The sequence below is a fragment of the Toxotes jaculatrix genome, chromosome 1 (genome assembly GCF_017976425.1).
Source record: "Toxotes jaculatrix isolate fToxJac2 chromosome 1, fToxJac2.pri, whole genome shotgun sequence".
Taxonomy (NCBI): Eukaryota; Metazoa; Chordata; class Actinopteri; family Toxotidae; genus Toxotes; species Toxotes jaculatrix.
In genome coordinates, this window is record NC_054394.1 from 8624886 (window position 1) to 8652843 (window position 27958).

General features: G+C 40.3%; 1 protein-coding gene across 4 annotated transcripts; it reads left to right on the forward strand.

Moving 5' to 3' along the window:
* Positions 1 to 27: 27 nt before the first annotated feature.
* On the forward strand, positions 28 to 22081 carry cylda (cylindromatosis (turban tumor syndrome), a). 4 transcript variants are annotated; one of them, XM_041032859.1, is made up of 17 exons: positions 28 to 359; positions 1945 to 2487; positions 4284 to 4595; positions 6373 to 6478; positions 7471 to 7572; positions 8203 to 8319; positions 12414 to 12802; positions 13774 to 13939; positions 14037 to 14178; positions 14727 to 14849; positions 15087 to 15178; positions 15439 to 15505; positions 16536 to 16668; positions 17550 to 17658; positions 17903 to 18021; positions 18424 to 18640; positions 19694 to 22081. In XM_041032859.1, the coding sequence occupies exons 2-17, from the start codon at positions 1996 to 1998 to the stop codon at positions 19876 to 19878; spliced, it is 2871 nt and encodes a 956-aa protein (XP_040888793.1). In that variant the 5' UTR covers positions 28 to 359; positions 1945 to 1995; the 3' UTR covers positions 19879 to 22081. The 4 variants fall into 4 exon arrangements, with proteins under 4 accessions (XP_040888793.1, XP_040888795.1, XP_040888794.1 ...); XM_041032861.1 differs by lacking the exon at positions 19694 to 22081 and adding an exon at positions 18984 to 19686; XM_041032860.1 differs by lacking the exon at positions 8203 to 8319.
* The last annotated feature ends 5877 nt before the right edge of the window (positions 22082 to 27958 follow it).

Consider the following 27958-nt stretch of genomic DNA (forward strand, 5'->3'; position numbering starts at 1 on the left):
TCATGTATTTAGGTTTGTGAGGTCGTCTCCTGTAAATATTTTATCTCTTAGCTGTAGCGACACACTGTATTATTTCACTTGTTTCCCACGGAGACCAGCTTTATATAAATGCTGGTAGCATACTGTAGAGGGTGGCAGTCCACTGCCAGCCTGCCTGCTGTTTACCAGCTCGCTGGGCTAACTTTAGCGTGATACTTAGCTGGCTAGGACGCTAGCATTAGGTAGCCATTTAGCTAATCAGAGGTTAACTGGCGTTACGAGAGGAATCCAGCTTGTTGTCAGAGGCCTGTATCTAATTGGGATGGACTCTTGAAATGACAGTCATCTGCAGCCTCTAACCGAAGCGACGCGTATCAAAGGTAAGGACACCATGTCGTAAGCACTGACCGATAGTGTTTGTTTCTTGCAATTTAAGGCTACGGTACGTTAGCTACTTCCCTCTCTTAAAGGGCCTGTGACTGACAGCTCTTGCCTGGTGATAACACACGGCTGCTCTGGTTGTCAGGGAAAATGTTCATTAAAACGAGTCATGATGTTGCTGTCAGTGGCGGCGACACTGGAATAAACAATACCGTAATCAGGTCTGTGTTTGTCAGCTCAAAGACCACGCTAAATAAATGTCAAGTCGGGTAAGCGCTAGCTCGCGTCAGGTTGAAATTACTTTCAGTTACTTCTAATTTTCTACTAATTGTCTGCTTGTTTCTTAGACCTGTTCGGCCAGTAAGACAATATAGTCTTAGTGCTTATGTGGTTTTTCGCTGATGATTCATCATTCATTGAAAACAACCAAGTATACATCGTATTCCAGCTTCTGCCGTCATGCTTGAAACAAATGATTGCGAGTTCTTGATTGTGTCGGATGATTGAGCATCGCATCTGAGGTGTCATCAGGGGAAATCCATTCTTCTGGTATTAGTATTGCAGTGTGTGTCAGAATAAGTCAACTGTCTGCTCACCATCTATTTTTAGAATATTCAAATCAGTAGATATGACTAATGTTACACGAGGTCCTGTTGAAAACAGGGTTACTGCACAGGAATGACTGGGCAGTAGAGAGGGAGCTTAGGCCGTCTTATCTATTACACTTCACACAACAAACCACTACAAGCAAACTGAATCAGAGATTTCTGGGACAAAGTAATTGGCTAAGTAGTAATTGTACGTGGTAATTGGCTAACATCTATGTAAAGTTATCTTGTAGATTTGAATCTGTTTTTCTACATATTAACCAAAGTCGCCATTTATCAATATTCATTATCCTGCGCCTTAATGCAGTGAAAACTGTTATGCATAATGATCAGTCATGGTTAGTAGTATCTTTTTTTCAGTATGGGTCATCAGCCATCCATTTACAACTTATTAACAAAACTATTTCCGGTTGCTTTTAGACAAAAGAAACAAATATTGTGCTGGTAACTTGGTTTCAGTCTGTTCTTAGCAATGGGATATGCAGTGGTACTAACAGAAATTCTATTTGTCTACTGTACTACATTTAGAGTTACAGAAATCCTATATTTAGATTGTGCCAGGTGCATGGTTTTATCCTTCATTGCACTTTTACTTCCGTTTTACCTGTTGTGGTGTGGAGACATTTTGTTTTTCAAAGCACAGAATGCTGCAGCTGTCTAAACAAAAACATACACAGGGTTACATACTCTGTGTGCAAATATATATAGTATGTGTGCTGTTGAGTATATTTGTGGGTTAGTCTGTTAACATGCTTAAGAACTATAATGGAAATCCATTTTAATTTACAGACAGATTCAAAATAATGTTTTGAGAATGACTGTATTCTAATTGAGAAAATAATATTACTGTAGGAAATACTGAGCTAACCACTCGTGCTCTTATTATTTCAGTTGTACCTGTCTGTTGATGTTTTAGCATAACCTGGCTTCAGTACATTTTTTTAGGAACTGTTATGTGTGTTATTCTTTATCACAGACCACAGGTCAAGCTTGCCTTGACGTTGGACCTCTTGCCTAGCATGCAGCCATGAGCTCTGTCCTGTGGAGCCAGGAGAAGCCCGTTGGGGGCTTCAGGGAGGACTGGCGCTTCTACATGGTTGTGAAGGAGTGTACGGTGGAGAAGCCTCCCCAGAAGACCCTGAGGATCCCCCGTGGCAGTCTTGGCCAGGCCTGTCAGGAGCGCAACAGCCTGGGGCGAACACTGCCCCCATGCAAAGGCAAGAAAAGTCTCCGCATTCTAGACCAGACCAATGTGGTGCTGAGCCTGGATGAGCGGGACGTCCAGGAGCTGGACGAGAAGCTGGCTGAGTTGCTGTTCCCCATTACCAACTGTGAGGAGAGATATGCCCTGCTCTGCAACAAGTCCCGGCTATCACGCATCTGTGATATTGACTGTGGTTCCAAGGTGCGTGTCCAGTTGCGCTCAGGGGATGAACCTTTGCCTGGTGTGGTCCGCTTCAAGGGCTCGCTGCTCCCTGACAGGGCCCCATCTGGGGTCTGGTTTGGAGTGGAGCTGCTGGTGAGAACTCGTGTGTTTTTTCTCTCTTTTTGTCAGGACCTAATAGTAGATGCTTACTTTTTGTCTCCTCTGTGTTCATTGTGCATGAGAACACCACTATAATAGACATATTAATTTCAGTGTTAGAGATTTGTTTAAGTCTCACAGTACAAAGAAGATAAATTGCTTCTGTAAACTGTACAGTAAATCCATTTTTATAAGCGACAGTTACTAATGGCACGAGTCCGATAAATGCAAACTAGAGGTCCAAATGAACATGTTAAAACACAGATTACATCTGTGTTGCACGCGGCACATTCTTTTTAGTCTTATATGAAACAACCGAAGCAGCCAGAAAGTCTCAAGAGCTTTGTGAAACCAGGTGATTTTGCATGATCAAAGCAACATTTTCTAAATTATTTCCCACTGCTTAAAACTTCATCAGACACGTACTCCAACAAATGAATGAGGTGTTCCTCGCAAAAACACACACTCCTTGCTGTCTATATTGATTAGGAACTGAAGTACGACAATTTCCATTTACCACTGACCTTCATTAGTGAAAGTGCTCACGGCAATTACAAGGCAGTGACGTGTTTGCAATTCTGTTCCTACAAAATAAGATAAAAAGAAGAAGGTGATTTTGCTGGAGTGTGAGACTAATGCTATTTTAAGCTCAGTGGACTTTTGTACCTATGCATCTTACAGAGGGAGAACGTATCACTAGATGTGCTCATCCAGGTCTACACACAAAGGTCCATGACAGCTTATACTTGTGTGTGAAAGTTGTAAATACAACTCATTGCACATCTGAAACAAATCAAAAGTTTTTGCTGATTATTTTAGAACTGTTTTGATGACTTTTCATCTTTTGTACAGAGCACAAAGCAGTGCTACTGAGGCAGAATAAAAAGCTGAATATTCACATGTATATTGCTTTTGCAATGAGAATCTCACATCTTGGTGCTTTGTGCATCATATACATTTTGACTTGTGGAAAATACAGGTTTAAATGAAGTACATGTTGGACTTTGACACATGGTAGTTTGGCTTCAAATTCCCTGGGTTTCGTTCCACAAATCTGTCTTCTGAGGTCAGTTCCTGCCCTTTCCCAAACTATAAAGGTCTGGACTTGCTACAAATGTTATTTTAGTGAAGGCTGAAACAAAGCTGCAGTGTTTTGACTGACACCAGTTCAAACAGATAGTGACAACATTTCCATTTTTGAATCTTTAATGTCATGCCATTCATTCTGTACTGTATGTACAGTAAGTAACAAAATACAAAGGATTGCTTATTGCAGCACAGTGTTGTTTGTATTCTACTGAGTCCAGCTGTAGTCTTCTTGAGTGGGCTGATGGAGCTCAAGCATTCAAACTGTAGCTCAGTATAAAGGGCTCAGAGTTTGCACATATGCTTCAGACAAAATTCTAATTTTATATCCCTCCTTACCAAATCACGATCACTGTGTTCTTTATGCTAATAGATGCCAGCAATTATAGTGATTTGGCACTTTTTAATATCTAAAGCCTGCATGAGAGAAAAGAAGCACCGTATGTTACATCAGGGGTTGTAAGAACATCCTGTAGTGTGCTAGAAAATTTTAAAAGTATTTAATATAAGTTATATTCCTGCTGCAGCAATCGATCATTTGCTCTCATAGCTCTATGAGACTACCCCTTACTGGAGAATGCTGATCTAGCAGCCTTGCTACTTTCCCTTCTTGCTATGACAATACGTTGATCATCTCTCTTGCTCCTGTTCTGTCTCACTCTCTACACTTGTCTCATCATCTTTTCTCTGCCTCCTTCTCCCAGGAGGAGGGCCGCTGCCAAGGCTTCACAGACGGCTCTTACCAGGGCCGCCAACTTTTCCGCTGTGAGGATGAATGTGGTGTGTTCGTGGCCCTGGACAAACTTGAACTTTGGGAGGAGGATGATGAAGAAGCCATGGGCGAGCTGGAGGTGGACCACGTCAATTTAGAAGAGGAGGACCAGAACTTCCCTCCGCTGGAGATTAACTCCAGGGTCCTGGTGCAGACCAGGGATGGACCCGAAAGAGGCACCATCATTTTTTGTGGACTGCTGCCAGGAAATGAGAGCCTGGGCTACTATGTGGGAGTTGACATGGTAAGTAAGACTCTCTCTGCATTGGTAGTTTAATTGTACCCACAGCCGTTTGTGTAGCTAGATAGCAGGAGCAGGTAGTAAATCATAATGCTGAAACATTTAGTGAATCAGTCAGTTGACAGAAAGACATTCAAAATCCGCTAAAGCTGCTACCATCAAGAAGTTAGTTTAGTGTAGCACAGAGACAGCAAAGGGGGGAAACAGCTAGCCTACCAGCACAACTTGAGTTCACTAATCAACATGTTGCACGTTGTTTGTTCAGTCTGTGTAAAAACCCCCAAAAATTCAAGTTTACAGGGGGTTATGTACCTCGCTTTCTTGGTGAGGATCAGTAACTTCTTGGTGCCCCCACTGGTTGCCTGGCAACTGTTCCTAACCAAGAAATAGTTTGGCAAGCCAATTTATCATATGGATTAAACAAATGAGATGCAACATGTTAATTAGTGAGCTTTATAAGAAGCAGTAAAGCAAATATTGACTTCTCAAAACTTTGAACCTTCCTGTAAATACAGTTAACTCCTGGTCCCTGACATTGAAGTTGTATCTTTTAACAAATCATCATTTTGCACACTTCAGTTAACATATGTAACTTCTAATGGTTAGAAAGTCGGAACTTCACATCATATGGATGGTACAGATGGGCACATTTGCTGTGGTTGGACAATGCTCTAGTCAGTGTCATTGCTTCGGGTCACAGTTCACTGGCTGACAGTGCAAATAAAGTATTTTCAAACCTGAATTATCATACAGGAAAGGAAACTTGCTCCAATACTGTAAAATCTACATCATTCTATGCTTCTTTAGTTTAGGTTATTTAATTCCATCACTATTACATTCACATTTAGCTGCATAACAGTTTTTAGTAAAGTGAAAGGACATCACGACTCACCATGCTCTCCCATCTTTGTTCTAGTTTGAAGATCTTTTCATCTCAGTAGAGGACGGCAACATGCAAAAAGTCATACATTCTAGTTTTAATGCTCAAGAGTCAAATTATTGGAGTTACTGTGGATCCCAGGTTTTCTGTCATGACTTGCCTGTGTTTTTGTTTTTGTTTTTCTGTGATTGTTTCTCTGTATGTCGAGGGAACATGTCTTGTTGCCTGGGATCACAGTGGCTGGTATCTATGACTACTGTTGTCAGGCGGGAGTGGTATTGTAGTCATAGAGAGATTGAAACACATAACTGAGGCATTTGACTACTGATTGTTAGCAGCAGCAGCAGCAGCGGCAGCAGCAGCAGCAGCAGCATCCCACTCAGTGCATCTGAGCCACCCACACAAAGGCAAGGCAGTCACGCGGGGAGTGAGGTAAAGACTTAGTGCTGTATGACCCAACAGCATGGCAAGGGGCCAGCAGGCAGCTGAGGAGAGCCCACTGCTCTGTCTCACTCTGCGTCCAGCCTCGCCCTGCCTTCTTTAGCAAGTGGCACTTGCCTCATGCTTATCTTAGATTATCCCACTTGAGCAGAATCCTGGATTCGAAACTAAGAAGAATTGTGGCTGCGCTTGCAGAGAAAGTAGAGCTTTTGGCTGGTAGGACTTGAAGTGGAAGGTCAGTTGTTTAGGTGGAGATGATGAGATGAGCAGTTGGATCATCACAATACAGAGGATCAAGCTTAAGCATTATTTCTAGACAGAACAAGAAGACAACGGACCTTATTAATCACGGAGGAGATACTAGGGGAAGAAGCACATGTGGCACCAAGTTGAGCAGTTTAACAGAGATGAAGAGCGCCTGAGAGGGTTATAAGGTTCTCATGTCTCCGACTTTTTCAGGACAATCCTATTGGGGACTGGGATGGTGTAATTGACGGGAAGCTGCTGTGTAATTTTGCCAGTTTGGAGCACACTCGACTTGTCCCCATCTGTGACGTGATGCCAGGTGAGTCACCTAGTATTTGTTCCCGTTTTTGTACCAAGTGTATGTTGTCAAACCTCAGTGTTTGCTGAAAACATTCAGCTGTCCGTCTCTCGGACCAGCTCTGAGCTCCTCCTGAGCGTTCTGAGTTTGTGTTTTGCTCGCAGTGGGAACAGAGAGCCTTTTGTGTTGATTGCTCATTTGTTTTTGAAAGTCAAGTGAGATACTCAGGCTCTTTGTTCGCCACATTGGCATATTGATTTGTTTATGTGTGCTACTACTGCTTCTCCAACTATTCAGACTTGAATTTGGGAAATCTTGAATATTGGGGTTGTTAATTTTGCTAATTTTTCATCTCACTTTGAAACGTTTTTTTGCACTTCCTAGATGGGCTACACTGTGTATTTACTGTCACTAAGTAGAGCTACTTTACAGTGTATCTCCTAAAACATTTTGTTATTCATTGGTTCCTAATTTGCCACGCTTATGATGCTACACAGTTTGTCGGTCTGTGTGGAAAGTGAAAGGCACAAAACTTTATATATGTAAATGTGTACTGACTTCAGCCCGGATCCCTCCTCAGGCAATGCACAGTCTGTTGTTACTGACTAAATGTTGTAGGCCAGGTTATTACTTCAGTGGCCTTCTACACAGCAGATTACTTTAGTGACAGTGTTGTACATTAAAATATCTTTTTTTATAGCTTAGGAAAGTAGCTGTAACTAGCAGTAGTATAGTTAAGTCTTGAGACTACTTTTTGGATATGTAAACATGTTTATCAAACTTACATACATTTCTTTTGCAAAATATGGTCATTGTCTTTTTTTGGGTTTAAGTTTTTTGTGACACTGTTGCAGTGACAAATTGAAAAAACCTTAAAGGCAAATGGTAGAGGGCCAGTGTAAATTTGCATATTTTGCAGCTGGGCTGTGGAAGACATTCGGTGCATGGTAGGTTAAGGTAGGCCAATGGGGTTATTGTGCCTCTAATGTGGATGTTATTTCTGGGCTGTACAGAATATTCCATGCAGGACCAAAGGCTGCAAAAGCACAGTTTTGCCCCCAGAGGCACCAACAGTGACAAGTCGTCCTCTGGCCAAAGCAAACCAAAGACCAAAGGTACTGCACTGTTGTTATGATACAACCCTAACTGACATAACCACAGCTTGGTGTGATGATAACTCTTAAAGGGACCTTCCATCAAATTGTCTGGTTGTGATTCAGCATAAATAAAAAGCCATCAAACTCCTTTGTGCCCTGAAATTATTTGTGTTTCACAAAATGTGATTTCAGTTTGATTATCAGTTCCTGATAGAAGCCTTTTAACTGCAATGTTAGACAAGCACAGCAAAGAATAACAACCTATAAAGCACTTTTAGTGGAAAGTCCCTTTAAAAAGATAATAATAGTAATAATAATAATAATAATAGTAATGGAGGGCATGCTTAACTCCATTTTACACAAAACATGAGAAAGTCCTGTTGCAGCTGTGATTTGATTTGATTTGATTTGATTTGAGTTGAGTTGAGTTGAGTTGATTGATGTGTCTCTACCCTGATTTTTTTCTTGTGGCTCTTTTATTGAGAAAACTGCCTTTAGTTTCTGATTAATTGACATTTTTCCTCTGGTTTCCTACCCTTTTTATTTCTCACACAAAGCACACACCCAGACACACATTCACACGCTTTCAGACACATACACATTTTCCTTATCTGTCTGTTTTTTTTCATGTACTTGTGTTATTTACAGGATTAGGTCATCAGTGTGGCAGTAGAAGCAAGTCTGAATTTTACTATACTTTAAATGGCAGCTCTGTTGATCCCCCAGCCCAGTCCAAATCCAAAAGCACATGGTACATTGATGAAGGTAAAACATGGATACTCATGGGACACCAACCATCTTACCGGCAAGCTCCTGTTTACAGCAAGCTACCTACTAATTGGTTTCACTCAGGCACACTTTTATTGGTGCTGTATAGTTTTTAATACACTAACACTAGCAGGATCAGGGGTTTTTATCCCACTGGGCCAACCCTGTGCTTAAAGACACATACACTCCGGTACTGTGGGCTGTTCTAAATAAAAGTGTCCTCCAAAAGTAGCAAACAATAGAGTGTAGATAGTTTTAGTAATTGGTACAGTTGAGGGAACCTGTTTCTCCCACCTGCTTAAAAACCCACTGGCACATAAACTGACTTAAGGTTTCTCATAATTGTGAAATAAAAAGTCACAGTAACAAGGTTTTCTCATAATATTTAATAACTGAGAAACTTATTCTTAAAAGTGTAGCATTTACATTTATACTTTAATTTTATTTTAAGTATATATTTGGGTTTTTTCTTTTATTATTTGACAGCTGATAGTGAAGAGGCAGATGGGAGTCATGGGGAAAGAGTGTGTCTGTGGCATGCAACAAAGATCCACTTGTTCTTTATTGTATTTCGAATCTAGTAGAAGGTATAATTATGAGGAAGAGCATTTCAAAAATTTGACACTGAAATGTCTCATAATTTGAGACACTAAAGCAGTGAGGAATTATTTATAAGAAATTATGTTATAATTATGAAAACATTGTCTGCCCTAACCAGTCCACTGAATATTATATGTTCAGTCGTTGACTTTGTAAGTGAGCTTCCTAAAATGCTTTCAGCAGCAACTAAACAGAGCTGTGGTGCTGAAACAGTGGTAGTCAGCCGTCTTCACCATGCTAAGATAAGAAATACCACCAACACAACTCATCTGATCCGTGAACAGAAATAGTTCTCAGTAGAATACAGAAGAAATACACAGGGGTTACTGATCTTATTTATTTTTTATTTTCTCCCATTAAGGATTTTTGTATATGACACTGTGAAGCTGAGTATCTTGGACAATTACTGTAGATAGATACTGTAGACATATTTGACATTAAGCTTACAAATACTGCACATAGGAGATATGTGTGCTTTTGCTTCCATTTGCTTCTCAAGGTGTGTAATACAAAATAAATAGACAAATAAATGGACCTGGAGCATAAGAAACCTAAGGCATACCTGCACATTGAGAGGCATCTCTCAGAGTTGCTGTGGTGTGACACATTTGTAGAAAGTGAGCTGTCTTGTTTTTTTCTGTAAGATAGATAACTAAAATACTTCAGGAAATAGTGTCAGGGTTGTTTATCTGCAGTATCATGCAATTCTGCTCATACCTCTATAATTATAAGAAACCTTAAGTCATAAAAAACAGTTAGGAAAAGTTATGTTCTTTCTTTTTTTTTCCCAAACAGGTGGGTGAATTGGAGTTCCCTACAAAATATACAGTATAAGTAGGTTACACTGTAATCACTGTGTTCTGGGACAAAAAAGCCCCCCTAGAATCTGCATAAGGAGGATGACTTAACGAGCTGTTAAAAGGTTCTGGTAGCAACAAGAAATGACAACAAGTTTTATGTAAACATATACCCCAAACATAGTTTCCAGAGAAAAAAAAACAGTGAGTAGTTTGTTGCAGTAGCTTGCTGTAAAGACCCCTCCACTAGTCTCTCTTTCATCACCATTTCAGTGTCATATCCCACCTGCATGGAGTATTTGGTGTTGCATAAGGCTTTCAATGATGCTCAGTGCTGCAAATGACTCCTTAACTGGCTGTTGTCTTGTTTTGGCTGCCGATGCAGTTTAAAAAAACAAGCAAAAAATTCTGTGTAATGCAATTTGCGGGCCAAAGCATTAGTAAAAGCCTTTACGTTCTGATTGAGTCAGCACACTGCGTTGTTGTTTTTGTATTTCCATTGGTGTAGGGGGCACAATTTTGTTATTTGTTTATTGTTTGTTTATGAAATTCCACTTCTCATGTCATTGCCAGTACAATCAGTTGTGAAGAATTTGTTGAACTTTTAAAAAACCAAATGTCTCTTGTAGTTTAGAGGCAGATTATGACTGAGTGTATTTTACATGTGCATAGCACTTTGGATGTTCATCTCGCTGTTTAAGGTCACATTGCAGAAAGCTCAAGACATCCCAAAACATCTAGAAAATCATGGAAAATTTTGGACTTATCATAATGAAATTTGACTGTGTAAAAAGCATTGTGGTGTTATCATCTGCCAAGGCAAAACAGAACACTCGAGTGCCTGCAGCATGTCACGACTAATGCATGTAATCTCACACACTGTTTGAATTGCAGAAATTAGCAGAGGTCAGTCAGAAAAGGCTGATGTGCTGTTTTCACAACTGCTTACTCATCACTTGAATGTGTAATAACTTTCATGTTCCCCAGGGTCACTGTCTGTATTTTGAGTTACTTTTCTTTGTGGCTGTGGTGCTCTAATATCTGTTGTGACCACAGACTTCTGTAGTTCTTTCATTAAAGAAACAGTTCATCTTAGTCAGTCAGTAACTGTCTGTTTGGGTATACACGCTGAAAGGTGAATGCCACCCAATTCAAGAATTCATGTTATTAGTCTGTTATGACAGTTTAGTCAGTACTTGTGATCTTGCATCACTCTTTCTGAAAGTCAGAATTCAGAGGGAGCATGCATACATATTGAATATTACGTAATGTTAATGAGGTTGTTGTGTAGGTGTCTGAGGTGACTGTGTCAATAAAGTCTGCAGATAACCACTGAGCTGCAACTCACAGGTTTTTATATTATGTCAGTAGTTTCACACATGAATTTAAACAGTAGAGGAGATGCAGAAACAGTTCTCTGACTAGAATCTGCTAATACTGTGAAGCCTAATGGGACATAATTTCAGTGACCTCTCACTTCTGCTAGGGGTGACGTGTGAAGTTCCAATTTTTTGCTTTTAGACCCTTGTCAAAAAGATGTTATCTTTAAAGAAGTACCAGATACACAATGCCAGTGGCATCACAAAATTCCCCAATTATAATTTTTTGCAAAGTACGTATGCATGTATGTATTGACTCAACTGTTCTCATTTGCAAACATTAATTCTTTAAAAGGGTGACACTCTCCTTCCACAAACATGCGGCTATGGTTTTAAATGGAATATTTGATACTGGACATGAACTGAAAGATGTTCTCATGGTAACTTAGGTGTGTCAGCTCAAAAGCATTATGAAGCATATTTCAGAACAGCATCAGATGGAAGCAGGAGTCTGCACACAAGACATCACGGCTCAGTTAAGGGTGTTTAAACACTTAGGCCAGACACTGGAGTCCAGGTGAAAACTTGTTCCCTTCATCAATAGTTTATCACTTAGGAATCTGGGCTGTGGATCAGTTATAGTAGACCAGTGTGTGATTCTGCACTATACACTCAACTGTATGCTCTATCACAGATACCCTGGTTGTATTTTTTTCTCACTTGAATATAAAGTAGATATTTGAACTGAACTGCTGACTAGTCTCTCAGACTATGGCAATGGTTAATATTTTTTTTTTATACTTATATATAATGCCAAGACTTATTTTTGTAGTAGGTTTTGCTGTCTCTCAGCAGGTGTTACTGGATGTAACATCTCAGGAGAATATGCTCTACTGCCAAACAGGAGCCAGAATGTTCTACTTGAGAAGGGTATCTGGAAAAAAAAAGAATCAGGTTTTTCTGCACTGTAGACAAATATGACATATAAGACATTTAGGATAGGCCATTCATTGAGAAGGAGAATGTGCCCTGATATGAACAAGAAAATATCTGGTTGACCCAAGTGTGAAAATACCCTCAGATTCTGAGATATAAAACAATTGTTAGTTACCAGTGTGCGGGTTCCTTTCTTCCTTCAGATGGTGTTATTAAAGGGTAACTCCACACTATCTAAAATCTAGTTTTTGCTGGCCTCCGTGCTTGATGTATTCATATTGCACCATGCTTTCAACCAGAAGAGGTCAGTTAAACAGGGGTTTTCAGCTTAGTCTTTAAAGACTAACAAATCTGCATTGGTAAACGCAGCCTACATTATATGATGTGTTTTGTGATGTGAAATGTGCGTTAAGTTTGATTTCTGGTTTCTCTCCTGCAGTTGGGGAGGACCCTGCCAAGTCACTTACTGACACACCCCCTGACTTCAACCAATCCTCCCCGCCCCCCAGAGCCCCGACCTCTGCCTCGTTGTCCAGTGACAACAAGTTCCACTCTCTGCCCTTCAGCCTGAACCGGAAGACTGGGCCCATCGACAGCATAAGTCATGGGCCTCTTTCCCTCTCCGTCCAGTCAGTGATGGGAGAGCAGCCCGAGACCCAGTCACCTGCTGCGCCTCCGTCGCCACGACCTCCGACTCCTCCCCGTGGGCAGCCGGGCCTGGAGGTGGGCTCTCTGGTGGAGGTGAAGGAGAACCCCCCTCTGTGCGGTGTCATTCGCTGGGTGGGTCTGCCTCCAGGCCTGCCGGAACCGCTTGCTGGGCTGGAGCTGGTGAGACAACACAGCGATGTGAACTTAGAAGTTATATCTGGATTTCAGTATCACTAAATAGTGATAGAGTGTGGGACAAATGTTATATTCACACATTAGGAAAAAGTCTCATTCAGCCCGCGACTCAGAATGACTAATGACCAAATGAGTCCCTTCCCTTCCTTCCTGTGGCCATCCAGTTGTTCAATTACACCCCCACCCCCCATTCCCCTTTATGCATCTCCATCAAGACTCTGATGCTAAACTATTGTTAATTTGCTGTTAACGCACATTACACTTATTATTCACTTTACCTTTGCACGTTATGGTTAATTTCTTGTTAAATCACTGTTTATCTTCTTTGAGGGTTCCCATTTTTGTTCTTTTATCCATGATCAGAACATACCTTGCACGTTTCTTTTTACTCCTTGCACATTTGCATTTCCCTTATTGTGTATTTATTATTTTATAGTATTTTTTTTTTACTTATTTACTTTCCTAACCTAAGTGTTGAGCAGATGTAACAAAGCAATTTTTGTTTTTCTAAATCTGCTTCTACTACGCTAGTATCACATAGTATCACACATAATACATTCTGTTGTGGTACTGAGGCATTGGTGTACCCTTTCCTTTCTTTACTCCTGACAAAAATATCTAATCTCTATACCTAATATTCCTTGATGAACAAGCTTATTTTGATGATCCACATGTTTGTTGCTTAGTGCTGAAGCCCTGCAAGCAAAAAACTTTCTTTTTAAAACCTTCTTTGCTGCTGTTAGTAGGAGGTCTGAGTGAAGTGCAAAATCCAGCACATTTTGTCACAGCCAATCCCTGTTGACAAAACTGATAAAACAAAGTCAGTTGCAAAATATCTGATACCTGATCATGCTGTCCTAAGTACAGTTAGAACCCATGCTTTCATATTGTATACACATACAATGATACAATGCCTACAGTAGCTGGATGACCTGAAATTGACTTTTCTCCTCCAGGAAGAAGAGTGTCCTGGTTGCACTGACGGCACCTTCAAAGGCACACGGTACTTCACCTGCCCACCCAAAAAAGCCCTGTTTGTGAAGCTCAAGTGCTGCCGGCCTGACTCCCGCTTCCAGTCCCTGCACCACCCCTCCAATCCCATAGAGAGGTGCAACTCCATCGGTGAGTCAGTAGGAGGAATACAAATTATGAATGCCACTAAATTAACTGTTGCTTCCAAATGCTTTGTTTTTATTATGTACTTTGTGTGTTTATGCAGCATTTGGGGGTTACTTGAGTGAGGTGGTACATGAGAACACACCTCCCCGCACAGAGAACGATGGTTTGGATATCATGGTGGGAAAAAAGAAAGGCATCCAGGGCCACTACAACTCTTGCTACCTGGATTCAACTCTCTTCTGGTCAGTGCTCTTTTAGTCAATAGTAAATACTTTATCAGCTACAATGTATGTTTATATTGACATCTTCAGTCATATTGATTGACTACATGGTGCTTCCTCAGCCAGCAGTGCTGTGTTTGCCTAGAGGCAGAGCCTTATTAGTAAACTGTTTTAATTCTGACAACCGGCTCTGACAGGAAGGTGTATTCCAGCTGTGAGCTGGCTGGATGATAGGGGAACATGTGATGTTTCTGCCAACACTGCCAAAGGGCAGCAGTCAACGAAGCAGTCAACCCAAACTACTCTCCCAAACCACAGGGGGATCCCTTTGAATATGACCAGTGTGGAGTTTTGAATTCGAGCTTTACATGTTACAACTCCAGTAAAAGAGGGAAATTCAGTCTAAGGGTTTCCCATAGGAAGTAGACAAAAACAGTAAATACAAATGCAATTGAACAGCCGTCACATGAAAGTTTATAAAATTATATGTTTTTTGAAAATATCAAGATTTTACTATAAGTGACTATATATAAGATTTTAATCCCTCTGTTGTATATTCTGCTCTGCAGTCTTTTCTCCTTCAGTTCTGTACTGGACACAGTTCTGCTGAGACCACGATCAAAGACTGATGTAGAGTATTACAGAGAGACGCAAGAGCTGTTACGCACAGAGATAGTCAACCCCTTGCGCATGTAAGTTGCAGTGGTTTATTGAATACATACTCTGTCGCAGGTTTTTCACATTGACTTATACTGTACAGTAAAGTACACATACAGGTTAAACAAAACAAAAGAGGCCAAAAAATATTTGGTATTATTTATGTCATCCTGAATGCACATGTAATGCAGTCTATACTAACAAAGCTAATGTCACTATACTATTTTCGGTCATTTAGCTAGCTTGTAACTTGCTCAGTTTTTGTCCTCTAGACATGGGTATGTGTGCGCCACGAAAGTGATGAAGCTAAGGAGGATCCTGGAGAAAGTAGAAGCTGCCTCTGGTTTTACCTCTGAAGAAAAAGGTGGGAAAATGACACAGATGGTCTTACAGCAGTTTCTCATAGTTTATGCTCATTATCATAAGTTTGACCATATTGTGACTTGTGCACTGATGTTAATGATCATTTCAGCTTATGGGTTATGGCATTTCTTTCTTGTCCTTTAAGAACGTGAATTCCGATGTGATTATTATCAAATAACCTGCTATACTGATTGAATAAAAGAAGTTGAAATATGATTTCCAAGTGTCTCAAATCTCATTTAAGCACATCTTGTACTGCAGATCCTGAGGAGTTCCTCAATATCCTTTTCCATCACATACTGAGGGTGGATCCGCTGCTCAAGCTACGGTAAGAATCAGTCGTGGAAAGTTGAAATGATGTATTGTTTTTACTGAAACAATTTGTTAAATTGTTTCTAGTGATGTTTTAGTTTCTGGTTTTTACAGAGCAAAACAAGTAGTTAAAGTGTGATGAACATGTCTTTAATTGTCAGTGCTTACCAGACTCCAAACACACCACTGCTAAATCATAGAAGTATATCAGACTGTGTCTTAATCGGTAATATTTAGATTTACACAGTCTGCAGTGTTTACATTGGAGATCGAATAGTGGACAGTGTGGGAGGACAGTGTGGTTTAAGTGTGGGAGTTCTTTTGGCCACGTTATTAAAATGCCCTCAGTAGTCCTGTGCAAGGCTCTCTGCAGTTCAGATGAGCACAATTTATGCCTTGTCAGAGATGTCATCGTCCCTACCTACTGTATCAAAGGATTGTGCAGCAGCATTTCCTTAGTAATTTTAGCTTAAACTTAACATAATCCCTGTTCACCCTTTCATACCAAAGGCAAATACTGACAAACTCAGAAAGCTGTAAAGCCACATCATTTACCCTGTCATATGCTGACTCATTCACACTGACAGAAAGCAAAAGGTTTATCCTGGGTCCTTGGTTCAAATCGAAAGGCAATGATGAAATTTGTCAGCAGCAGATCTGGTTTTACAGTTTATCAAAGGCAGAATGCAGCTGTTACATAACATTTGTTCAGTATATTTGAAAATATGAATTTCCTAATTTAATAAGCCAAATGGATTGTCAAAGCAGTCTAACACATCTAGGTAGTACAGAATCCACTTGATATTCTGTTTTCTCTGTCCTGTCAGAACGGAAGATGTGTATAAGACTTAGGTAAATTGTTCTGCCCTGAATGTGTTTCATATGTTTAATATGTTTAAAAGACACTCAAAATTACATTGAAATGTTTATTTACTGTTTTCCTATTCTTCTCTTGAATAAGGAGTTTATCTGACTGTTTATCTGTGTCCATGCAAGAGCAAACACATAGAGAGAACAGTATATAAATGATGATCTTTGTTCTTCAGGTCAGCAGGACAGAAGGTCCAAGACTGTTACTTTTACCAGATCTTTATGGACAAGAAGGACAAGGTTGGAGTTCCCACTATCCAGCAGCTCCTCGAGTGGTCCTTCATCAACAGTGACCTAAAGTTTGCAGAGGTGAATTTCATTTTGTTTAATTTACCAGGTTAGCATGAGTTAAGCTGAAGGTTTGGTAAGATGGTGCTGTGGCTTGATTTGTCAGGCCGAGATTCATTGTAGCTTGGCACAGTCACTCTCAGCTCATAGATTCCCACAACATCTCATATCTAATGCTGCTGTAATCTCATATCCAGGTTGTGGTTAAAGGTTGTTTTGAAAGCTTGGGTTATTAATTGCAATTCAGAACTGCGCCTTTTAATGCAACAAATGCAGGATGTAAGGAATCAGACATAGAAAACAATAAGCGTAGTGTGCAATTTATGGTTCACTTATGGATGGCTTTGGGGTCTAAGTCCTCAAAAAATTTGGGGAAAGAAGAAAAAAATTGAAATAATTAAAATTATTATAATAATTTGAAAATACATATTTACTGGGTGCAACATGGCGTACTTATAGCATCTTCAATGTATTGCATGGGATTGGCTCCCCCTTGTGTTAATTCTTGATTACTGAAATAACAGTTGTAAAATTACATTTGTAGTTTTGTTAGGTTGCATGGGAAGGTGTAATAATTATTGTTCCTTTGCATAATTAAAGTTAATTAAACTACGAGCCAGTCTTTTGGCTGTTTGAATTTCACGTCACTTTAGATTCTGAATTTTATTGGCTTACTTTACTTTAGATCAATAAAGCATAAGAAATAAATAAGACTGGCTGTTATCTTTCACTTACTTTTAAAGACTGAATTGTTTAGTTATGCTTTCTTTCCGGCGGCCCCTTGCTTTCAGGTTTCAGTTTCTATGTGCACTGAGCTTTACTGATATACTCATGCTGCTTTGTTGATGACTACATAACGTTTCTCTTTTTCCCTGACCCCCTCCCCCCACCCCTCCTCTCAGGCTCCCTCCTGCCTTATTATCCAGATGCCCCGATTTGGCAAGGACTTTAAAATGTTCAACAAGATTTTCCCCTCTCTAGAGTTAGACATCACGGACCTTCTTGAAGACAGTGAGTTGCTGCTAATATATTTTTGTTTACAGTGTGTAAGTGTGGTGAGTTCTTGCCGATCAGTGGTGATTCAGAGCTGTGTGGCATTTAGTAATGAAATTTTGCTGAGCTGTCACTGAAACTCAGCCGAGATGAAGGAACACACCCTTTTTTTGTGCTTTCAAACCTGTTCTTAACTTTTTAAAGAAGTACACTTGTGTGCAGTATGTCAGTAATAATAAAGGCATGTGTCTTTACCATGCAGCTCCAAGGGAATGTCGAATCTGTGGAGGCCTGGCTCTCTATGAGTGTCGTGACTGTTATGAGGACATCGATATTACCCCTGGCAAGATCAAACAATTCTGTGAAAAGTGCAATACGCAGGTAAACAACAGAGGGCATTATTGCAACACCGGTTTAACAAAAACAAGTTGTGAAGTCTGTGTCAGGGTGATCCTTTTGGTGGCGCCAAATCCAAAGGAATCGTACTGTCTCAGTGCAGAAGTTAAGTTGCAGAACTGTGGCTTCAGTAGATTGTAACACATGGTCTGTTTATTTCTTTACTTCCCAATTGTCAGTGCATTAATAGAAATAGTATTTGATTTTTATTTACTTTGCCTGTTTTGCACTGAGTCCTTAAGTGTACTTCAAAGCTTTCATATTCTGTCATTTTCAGTCTGTGTGTTACATGAAATATGTAAACAGCTTTTTTTTTTTTTTCATCAATAAGCCACAGTAACAAAGAGCGTATGTGTGTGATGGTGGGTACTGCTTGCAATGATTTAGGTTCACCTCCACCTGAGGAGGAAAGCCCATCGGCACGGCAAACTGTCTGTCCCCAAGGAGCTGCAAGAAGGTATGGGGCGGCAGGGCAGTTTTCCTCATCAGAGGATGGAGCTGTTCGCCGTGCTGTGTATCGAAACCAGTCACTACGTGGCCTTTGTCAAGTACGGCAGCGCAGATTCCGCCTGGCTCTTCTTTGACAGCATGGCAGACCGTGACGGTGGGTGTCAAGGCCTTTTGATATTGTGTTTGTTATGACATCAAACTGATCCTTGAAATTAAGTTTTATCCTGGATATGTATGGGAAATTGCAATTGCAGCACGAGTGAAGGAATTTCACAGTACAGAGTGACACTGTTGGGTTCCTCAGAAATCCAGAGAAGAACAGACTAGAGTCATTAATCACTATGCAGAACACATTCATGCACTATAAATTATTGTTAGTTTAAATTTTGAACCAAACCTAGCGTTTGTTATGTTGTAAAACTAAGTGTAAGTATTAATTTTTCTAAGAGATTCAACAGCCACAGTAGCTCTAATAGGCACTGCTGTACTGCTTTTAGCTCTGACATAACTGGGGTGACCGCCTGGTTAGCTCAGTTGGAAGAGCATGAGATTCAATCTCTCGGGGTCATGGGTTTGAGCCCCACTCCGGACGGCACCATCTCCCATGGACCCACCACCCATAGGACTTCGGTGCATTGTGGACTGGGTGGCAGTCGCCCTTGCAACCTGGGCCTGGACCCAGATAAGTGGCCGATGATGACACGACATAACTGGGGCGTTGTGCTCCAGCTATTGAATATTTTGATTATAAATTAATCCTGGAATTATTTTTTAAGCTTAATAGAATCATTGTTTGATCAGTGAAATTGTAACAGATATTAATACATAAATAAATAAGCAAAAATCTGTCCTGTAAGGCAAAGAAAAACAGCAGCTGGAAACTGGTGTCACTGGTATTTGGCATTTTTGCATAAAATGACTGTCAATCATCAGAGTAATCACTGATTATTTTTTTGTTGATCGACTAATTGATCAGTTGAGTAAAGGTACAGTGAGCAGCAGAAAGAAAAATACTTAAAGGTATTTGAAAATCAGTATGATGTACCATACACGTCTGTCATTTGCAGCTTCTAGGACACTGGGATTTGACTTGATGTATTAAATCCTAGTCATCTAGTTTTCTGAAAAACAAGAATTAATTGTGAATATGATATTAATTATGAAATTTTATTTATTATTTCTAATAACTGTACATGTGGCTCTGTAGGAGGGCAGAATGGTTTCAACATCCCCCAGGTGTCTCCCTGTCCAGAGGTGGAGGCCTACCTGAAAATGACCCCAGAGGAGCTGCACGCTCTGGATCCCAAGAGCATCCAGGGCCAGGCCCGGCGCCTGCTGTGTGACGCCTACATGTGCATGTACCAGAGCCCAACCATGAGCCTGTACAAGTAGAATCCTTCCCCCAGTCCCCTGCCCCTACATTCCTGTCCCCTAGCCTCACCACTCCCCCTCCCACAGGACAGGAGATTCCCAGAAAGACCAAAAATAAAAAATAAACTAAAAGAAGAAAGGCTACCTGCCAGCAGGGGTGCTGTCTGGAGTTAACCCTCTCCACCCCATCTCTTCTCAATGCCTGTCCATCTCTGGAGGTCGGAGAGATGGAAGAAAGGGGGAGAAGCCTATTTGCACTGTGCATTAGTTCAAGTGTTGTGTTCTCCATGTAGTCCAATGTAGCTTCCCTGTGTTTCACAGCTGAGCATTGGAGATTGATGATGAAGCAAAGGTAGGCCTTATGAAGATTCCCTCCCTGTTCTGGGAGGAGGAAGGAGAAGTCGGGTGGGAGGGCATGCTTGCAACGTCGTGGCTGACAAAACACGCAGCAAAAACAGGATGAGTTTGTGGGAGAACCTTGGCCACCTCATTTACCTTAAGAAAAGAGGAGTCCTGCTATTCTTAATCACTGTAGAAGACGGGAGCTTTCCATAACGCCACGTTATGGAAGCAGTTCAGTGCGCAAATCCTCATCCAACTTGTGTGTACTGTTTTAAAAAAAATAACTTATGTAAAATCTCTAAGTAGCATAGATTTCTCCGGGTAGTAACATCAGCGGTGTAGATGTCAACCTACTGTGCAGTTGCATTAAGACCAGAGTATTCTGCTCTTTGTGAACCGGTTTGCATATTCCCCCATCAGGCTGTGTAAATGTACACTTTACAGTATATGTTTTGCAGAAACAGATGTAGCCATTGTAAAAGTCTCATGTTTTACTGCATATTTGCTCAACCAATGCTGCACTTTTGTTCTATCCCCAAGTGGACTTATCAGGAAACATTGAGGTTTTGCTCTTATTTTTTTTTCTGTCCCATTGGAAGTCTCGCTGAGTGCTAATTTGTTGTTTGGGAGACATCAGAGTTTTGTGTTACAGAATACAGATTTGCTTCTCCTCTGTAGCTGTAAAGAATGGTCTGCATTGCTAATGCAGAGTAGATGCCAGATAAATGCTTGAAGGGAGACTTGTACAATGGCTCCTGTTGTAAAGCTGGTCGGTGGAGCACTCCATGCATTCATAGGGTCAATGAGGTGAAATACTGGAAGGGTCTGGCTGTTTTTAAAATAAGAGTGTGTGATGTGAAGAATTTCACATGCTGTGTTTTAAGTCTCCAACTTATTGTGTTTATGACTAAATCTAAATTATATTTTATGTTTACAAAGCCTTTTCTCTGCCCATTATGGGAGGTCTGATTTCTTATGGGTGAAGAGGAGCAAGTATGGACTCTCTCTGCCTTTCATGAAGATGCAACACACCATGTTTCCAGCCACACACCAGATAACTAAAGAATTGTGATCAAATATTATTATTTATTATATTCTAATCATATTACAAACTCACATGTTGTCCCTTTTTTCAGAAAATGACACAGGGTTGATGATACTGTAAGGTTTGGGTACTCCTTGTCCTCTTTCACTGTATATTGAAGTGAGTTTTTGTAGTTTACGCTGTGTCATACCAACTACTGAATGTTAATAGTGACACATTGGACAGTGTAGAGTTAACAAAAGATGAGAAATGAAGAGACACAAGGCTGGTAACCTTGGGGCACTATATATGTATTTAAAGAAAAAAAATTAATTAAAAAAATGAAAAGCTTGATCCTTGATTCCATTGTATTCCAGTTTTACAGAATACTTAATGTACACAGATCATACCACGGATCAAGATATGAAGTAGTAGTTTTTTTTTTCCATATATCCCGCAAAATTTAATTAACTACTATGTTGGCATCAGCATTACATACATTTTTCCCAAGTCACAACTTAATCACAGAGTTAGTTGTGAGTATTAAAAAAAATGTGTAAGGGTGTTTTATAAATTAGGTTCCAGATGACAACTTCCATTTTGCTCTGTGTTCCTTCCCACTGTCCCAGGGATTCTGACAGAGGACTTTCCTTTTCTGCACTGCTGAAGCTTGTCACTGACTGGAGCCTTGTTTTCTGTGAGAGGAGCCTCAGAACAGAGGATGGGATTTTTTTTTGTTTTTTTTTTTCTTTTTTTCTCTGTTGCATCTGTACAGTATAGACATATGTAACGGGTGGAAAATTAATGTCAGTGATGTCCCTGTAAATGTTAACAAAATAAAGCCCGTTTTGAAGGGTACGCAGCCACGTTGTAAGTAAATTTAGGACTTTTTTCATCAGTTATTTCACTTACACAGAAAGTGACACTACACATGACATGTTCTGTGAGTGGGAGGTCTAAATGGATATAAAACACACATTGCTCTAGTGGAGTAATAACAAGAAAAGCTAATTTATAGGAATTCGAGAAGGCTTAATTTCTACATGCAATGTATAACTTACTGCAATATTAACTTACTATTTGACTTTAACAGTTAACTTTGAGAGTTTGGAGTTGATCTAACTACCTGTTAGACTATACAAAAAGCTGGTTGTACATAAACCTGCTTAGGTTTGTTGAGGAACAGTTGGACATTTTTCGAATTTATTTTAGTGTAAGATTTTTGTGTTGTGTGTGCCTAAAAGTGGGGAGTTGTAACCAGAAGGAAGAGGTTTACAGTAGTTTTTACCAAAGAGAATAAACCCAGGTTTTGGTGTATTTTTCAGTGTTTGAAGTATGCATTTTCCACCTCTAGAAAGATCTCGATCTGTACTGATAGGATTACTATGATCAAGCCCAATTTAAGCCTCTGATCATCCAGTGATCATTCACCCACTTGTAAATATATATCAACAATATGATCACGGCTTGTAATATTTACAGGAGGATGAGAGAGATTAATCCTACTGTTTTGACCACTTGGATGGCTTCAGTCTTCTATCTGCCCTATATGTTCAGATTAAGTCAACATCCAGTGACCCAGATCCCCAGACAACCTCTGACAAACCGATACCCTGGGATAAATCAGCATGTATTATACATGCATCTCCCCCACAGGAACCCTTTTCCACACCTTACCCCTTTTAGTTTTTAGTCAAACTTGAAACCAGCTTAGCAAGCTGACTTCAGAAGTGCCAGATAAGTATTTGTCAACAGAACAGCTGGCACACAATGCCCTCTTGTAGCTTTATGCCACAGCATATGCCAGCCGCTCGTAGCGCGTGGTAATTTAGCTGGGGCTGGTTCCACAGGAACAGATGGGCTCAAGTATTGTTATTCTTGCTCCAGCTCAGGGCCCCTGGGGGGAATCACTAAATAAAATCAAAGCAGATGGACCTCTCTGGGCTAGGCTGTGTTTATGATAAACAGCCAGTGCAACCATTGTCCATCTAACACCTTAACCCCACCCTCCACACAAACTAACTGGTAACAGGATTACAGTAGTTTAACTTCACCTGCTCTGGGCTTCAACTCTCCATTCACCAAAACAGCAGCCAAACGCAAACACACAGCATGCACAGTTATTAGGCCAATTATATACCTCAGGAGTAATTTCTGTTGTCGAATAAGTGAGAATAAGAGTGAGTTTTGTCTTTCTCAGGGGAACAAATCAGTGTGCAGACCTAAATTACAAAAATATTTTTTTTGCAACTCAAGTGAAACTAACACAAAATAAAAATTAAATCACTCCAAAAATATTCAGTTATCAATACACCCACCCTTCTGTCATGAACCATCCATCCATGCAGTCTTCTTAATCTGTTCATGATCAAGTTTTGCTCAAGCAGCGGGAACAGCATCCCAAATGCTGTTGTTGTTGTTGTATTGTCTTCCCTCACTGTACATCTGTACATCTCATGTTTCTCAACAGGATTTAAGTCAGGAGAGGAAGGGGACCGGGTCGTTATTTGCTCATCTCTGAGGTGTTTGCTGACTTGCCAAGGAGTAGAATCACTTGGATGAATGTGATGGAGCATTGATCTACATAAAGATCATGGCCTTGTTGAATCCTGCAGACTTCTTCCTGGACCATTGCTTGAAGAAAGTATCTTCCAGAAACTGACAGTAGGATGAGGAGTTGATTTTCAGTTCATCTTCAGTCTGAAAAAGTCCAACTAGCTCATACTTAGCTCAACCTACTTATTGGAGCCCATGCCAGGGCCTGTCCTTGACCATACTGAAGCCTGATTTGAACTGGTGCCCTGTATCCAGGTGGGTTGCAGTTATGCAATATGGTGACACTGGAGGATAATGGGTTCCTGGTAGCTTCACATTTAAATCTTCTCAAGTCTTTTGCAGTTCATTTGAATTTTTTCCTCTCCACTTTTTTGCAACCCTGGTGACTGTTCGCAACAAAACCTTTGATTGTCCGGTCGATTAAATCTCTTTTTTGGCCCATTTTACTGGAGGTAATGCCCAATAATCATGCACGCATTTCTCTAAGGTGTTAATAACTTTAGCATTTAAGTTTATATGGTTTGGTGTTGGAATTAATATGTGCATTATAAATAATTTTAAGGTCAGAAAACTCACTTGCCTAAGAATTGTGCACACAGTGTATGACCTACCCTGTGAGTTTCAATAATTTCTATGCACCACAACAAGTTCTTTTGTACCCTGGTGACCTTAAACTGTAAAATTCTCTCAAAACAGAAACTCTTATTTTGGTGCCGATTTAGAAACATCTGACGTCCCTGCTCTTTCTCACTGACAGAGGGCTGTTTTGTTCTTTTATAACCTTGCCAAGATTTCATTGCTGTGGTTCTCACATCTATGTCATGGACACAGGCCTTGGTGGCAGTATGGTTATAGTAAACACCATCTCATAAGGTAATATGGTGTCCCCCTGTTGTTATACACCACATGGGAATGCAGGTCAGTTCTCACTTAGCATTGAACTTCAAATCTGCTTTCATTCCCATGGGAAAAGACAGCAATAAACAAAGGAATCCTATCACTGCATAAGGAAGGTAAAGGTTTAAGGCCATTCAGAAAACAGGAAAGCAGTGATTTCCGGCACTAAAGATGAAAAAGAGTCGAGCTCGAACAGTTTCAAGCCAATCAGTCCTAACTCAATATACCACTTAGGTGTTGTTTTAACTCCATCATGATAACCAGTTTTATTTAGTGTCTTCAAAGGTCAGTTTCTGATGAAGTCAAAGTAGTGTAATCAACCTAAATGTTTATGGCCAAAAGTATTAACTCAGCTGTTACTCAGTCACTTTAAGCTATATTAAAATCTTTGCTTTTGTTTTTTTTTCTTCAGGCCTCAGCAGACAGTTCTTTTTCATCATTATCATCATTACTCAGAATTTTTTTTTTTTTTTTTGTGGACACATACCCCTAAAATTGCACTCATTTAGCATGTCCATCTATTAAAGTCATCAGTAGAGGGACACAAGTGCCTCTGGCTTAAATGTTTTTAGGACATTAGCATTTCTGTTTTTTCCCCACTGTTGTCTCTTGTTTTTGTCAAATGAGTGAGTGGTTTTTAATCTAGAGGTTTTATCAGTTCTAAAAGAACACTTAAATAAATTCCATTTTATTTTAAATAAAGACATTCATTTTATCCTAAAATGTAGAGAAATCAATTTTAAATAGATTTTTGTAGCATTTCATTTCCAAATTCTAACACTTTTTTGTGTCTTTGGATGCTGTAAAACGAATATCAATGCAGCCACAACTGGCTCTCCATTCTGTATTGTTTCGATAGCTACTGAACCTCACTGCAATCTTAACATTCGTACTCATCTAAGTAACACATACTGTAAGTCCTTCTCCCACATTTTCAGAAAGGCTGCTTGGATGAAGAATTAATTGCCTCTAAAGCAACAGCGACCAGATGTTGTTGCTCCTAAGAGCCAGGTGTGGATAAATTGCATATGCAGAATGTGTGTAAAATATTTAAAGTCGTATCTTTCACTTAAGGTGTGAAGTGTTTTTATTGGCCATCACTGCTTTGAGTATGGCAAGAGGAAAGGCCGGCGGCCCCCCTGGGCCTGCCAAGCTGGAGCTCAGCACCTGTGGTGTTAAGACTACGGATGACGCTGAGGAGTGAGACTTGGCATGACAGTGTGTCGTGGTGGGGTCGGTGCATGGGTGGGAGTATCGGTGGAGAGAGGAGGGTGGGGGTGTTCATCCACCTGGTTGCCCTCTAATTCCCTCCTGGCTGCCACCTTTAACACTGCATTATTTACAGGTGCTCTCTGGATGGAGACACAAGCTGCTGTCTGCGTTAAATATGGATGTTTTGCTTTGTGTGTGTGTGTGTGTCTACTTGTAAATCCTTTGTGAAGACCCATTTCAGCATAGACCTTACAGAATGAGGACATTTTGGTTGGTCCTCAAAACTTTAAAGGGCTGTTTGAAGGTTAAGGTTTGGTTTTAGGGTTCAGGTTAGAATTGGGTTTTGGTTAGGCTTAGGGTCAGTTCGGGTGGTTAAGGTTAGGGGAAAGGGCAAGGGAATGCATTATGTCAAGGAGTGTCCTCACAAAGATATAAGTACATGTATGTTTGTGTGTACACTGTATGTGTGTGACTTTTCTCAAAGTGTGGAATAGTCCACTCTAATGTAGATTGGCTTTTTATCCTCACAGAAACCTTCTGATGCAAAAAACTGTTTTGTGTATGAATTTGAAACTGCTGAGTTTGCAGTGTATAGTGGTAACAGGTAAAAGCACTGTTTGAAAGCTCCCATGTGCAATTGTCAGTTTGTCTTCTTTTTACAAACATGGTTTATGTGCCTCCAACAGCAATGCTAAGAACTGTCTGACAACTTTTACTGTTTCTGTGATCACTTGTTATGTTTTAATATTGCTATTCACATAAAGCAAGTGACTCTTCAAGTCCATGTATAAATCTCCTTTTGTTGTTGCTATTCAGGACAATTTCCTGGAAATGGAGATGTGTTTTGGCATGCTATCAGACCACAGAGATATGATAATGGTCACTAAGTTAGCTTAACCTGAGTGAGGCAGCTATGGTAATCATACTTCTAGTAGCTATGCCCCTCGGCATTATGGAGCTTTATAGTGAGTTTCAGGGCATTGTTTCACTTTCACTGGCCTCATCATGTTGTTTTTAGTCACAGCAGGTTTGTGTCACTGAAAAAGCTCAAAAAACTGTACACTACCTGCTTGCCACAAAATGGCAGACAGACTCAGCGAGTAGAACATAGCGGAGTATTTAGCAGCTGAGGAGGAGACCAAAAACAGAGCTAAAAGAGAGTGAATGTTGGGTGTTTGCTCAGCCAGGTGGCCAGAATTATGAACCCAAATGAATACGATAATGTTAATCTGTAATCAGTGAATTCTCACGTGTTCTTATAAATCATTTAAAATTGACTAATCGGATTGTATGAAAAGTGCATGGTCACAAAGCTGAAAACATGAAAATCAGTTGTTTTTTGTTTTTTTTTAAATGGTGATGTGTGTGTCTGCTGTTTCCCCTGTACTCTCTGCAGGTTTAAACAGCACAGGGCAACAAGTCCTCCCACCCAAACAACTGTACAGCACGCATGTCCCTACCCTTGGATATGACCCATAGGCGCGTACCAGCAGCAGGCGCATCGGACCTTCGTCTTCAATAATAATAACATGGATTCATGGATAAATGAAACAGCGTTGCTTATTGGTTTCACACAGGGAACAAACAGTGTTCTCCTGTGTGAAAGGCCTGTGTTTTGTCGACCTATCTCTCCACCCCAGCCCTCTTTCCTCCCTGTGCAGGGATCTTTATACTACATCACATAACTTCTTGCTTTTGCTCCCATCAATTAATATGCTGGAGGCTGCTGGAGGTCACCTAACAATAAAACATAATTCTAGGCGGTAATAAGCTGCTTGCACAGACAACCTGTAGGGTCATTTTTGGTACAGGAGGGCAGTCTTGCACAGGGAGCACTGGAAAGTCGATCTGTGACTAGTCTGATGTCCTTAGTGCTATTAACCCTATGATCCATTATGTAACATTCAGTATGTACTGCGCATTATTTCCACAGTAATGCTGCACAGGAGTACTAATTCAACTTAAAATCATTGCAAGATACAGTATGTGCCATTATGAGGACAACACATACAGAGACTGTCCTTAGACAGACACTTGATATGGTGCTCTTTTGTCATCTACATACTATCA

What these genes read in the sequence shown, in the direction of transcription:
- cylda (XM_041032859.1), top strand. Translation starts at nt 1,996, where the DNA reads ATGAGCTCTGTCCTGTGGAGCCAGGAGAAGCCCGTTGGGGGCTTCAGG. An exon ending in CGCTTGCTGGGCTGGAGCTG is followed by an intron (nt 12,803 to 13,773) that starts GTGAGACAACAC and finishes TTTCTCCTCCAG; the next exon opens with GAAGAAGAGTGTCCTGGTTG. An exon ending in CAGCATGGCAGACCGTGACG is followed by an intron (nt 18,641 to 19,693) that starts GTGGGTGTCAAG and finishes GTGGCTCTGTAG; the next exon opens with GAGGGCAGAATGGTTTCAAC.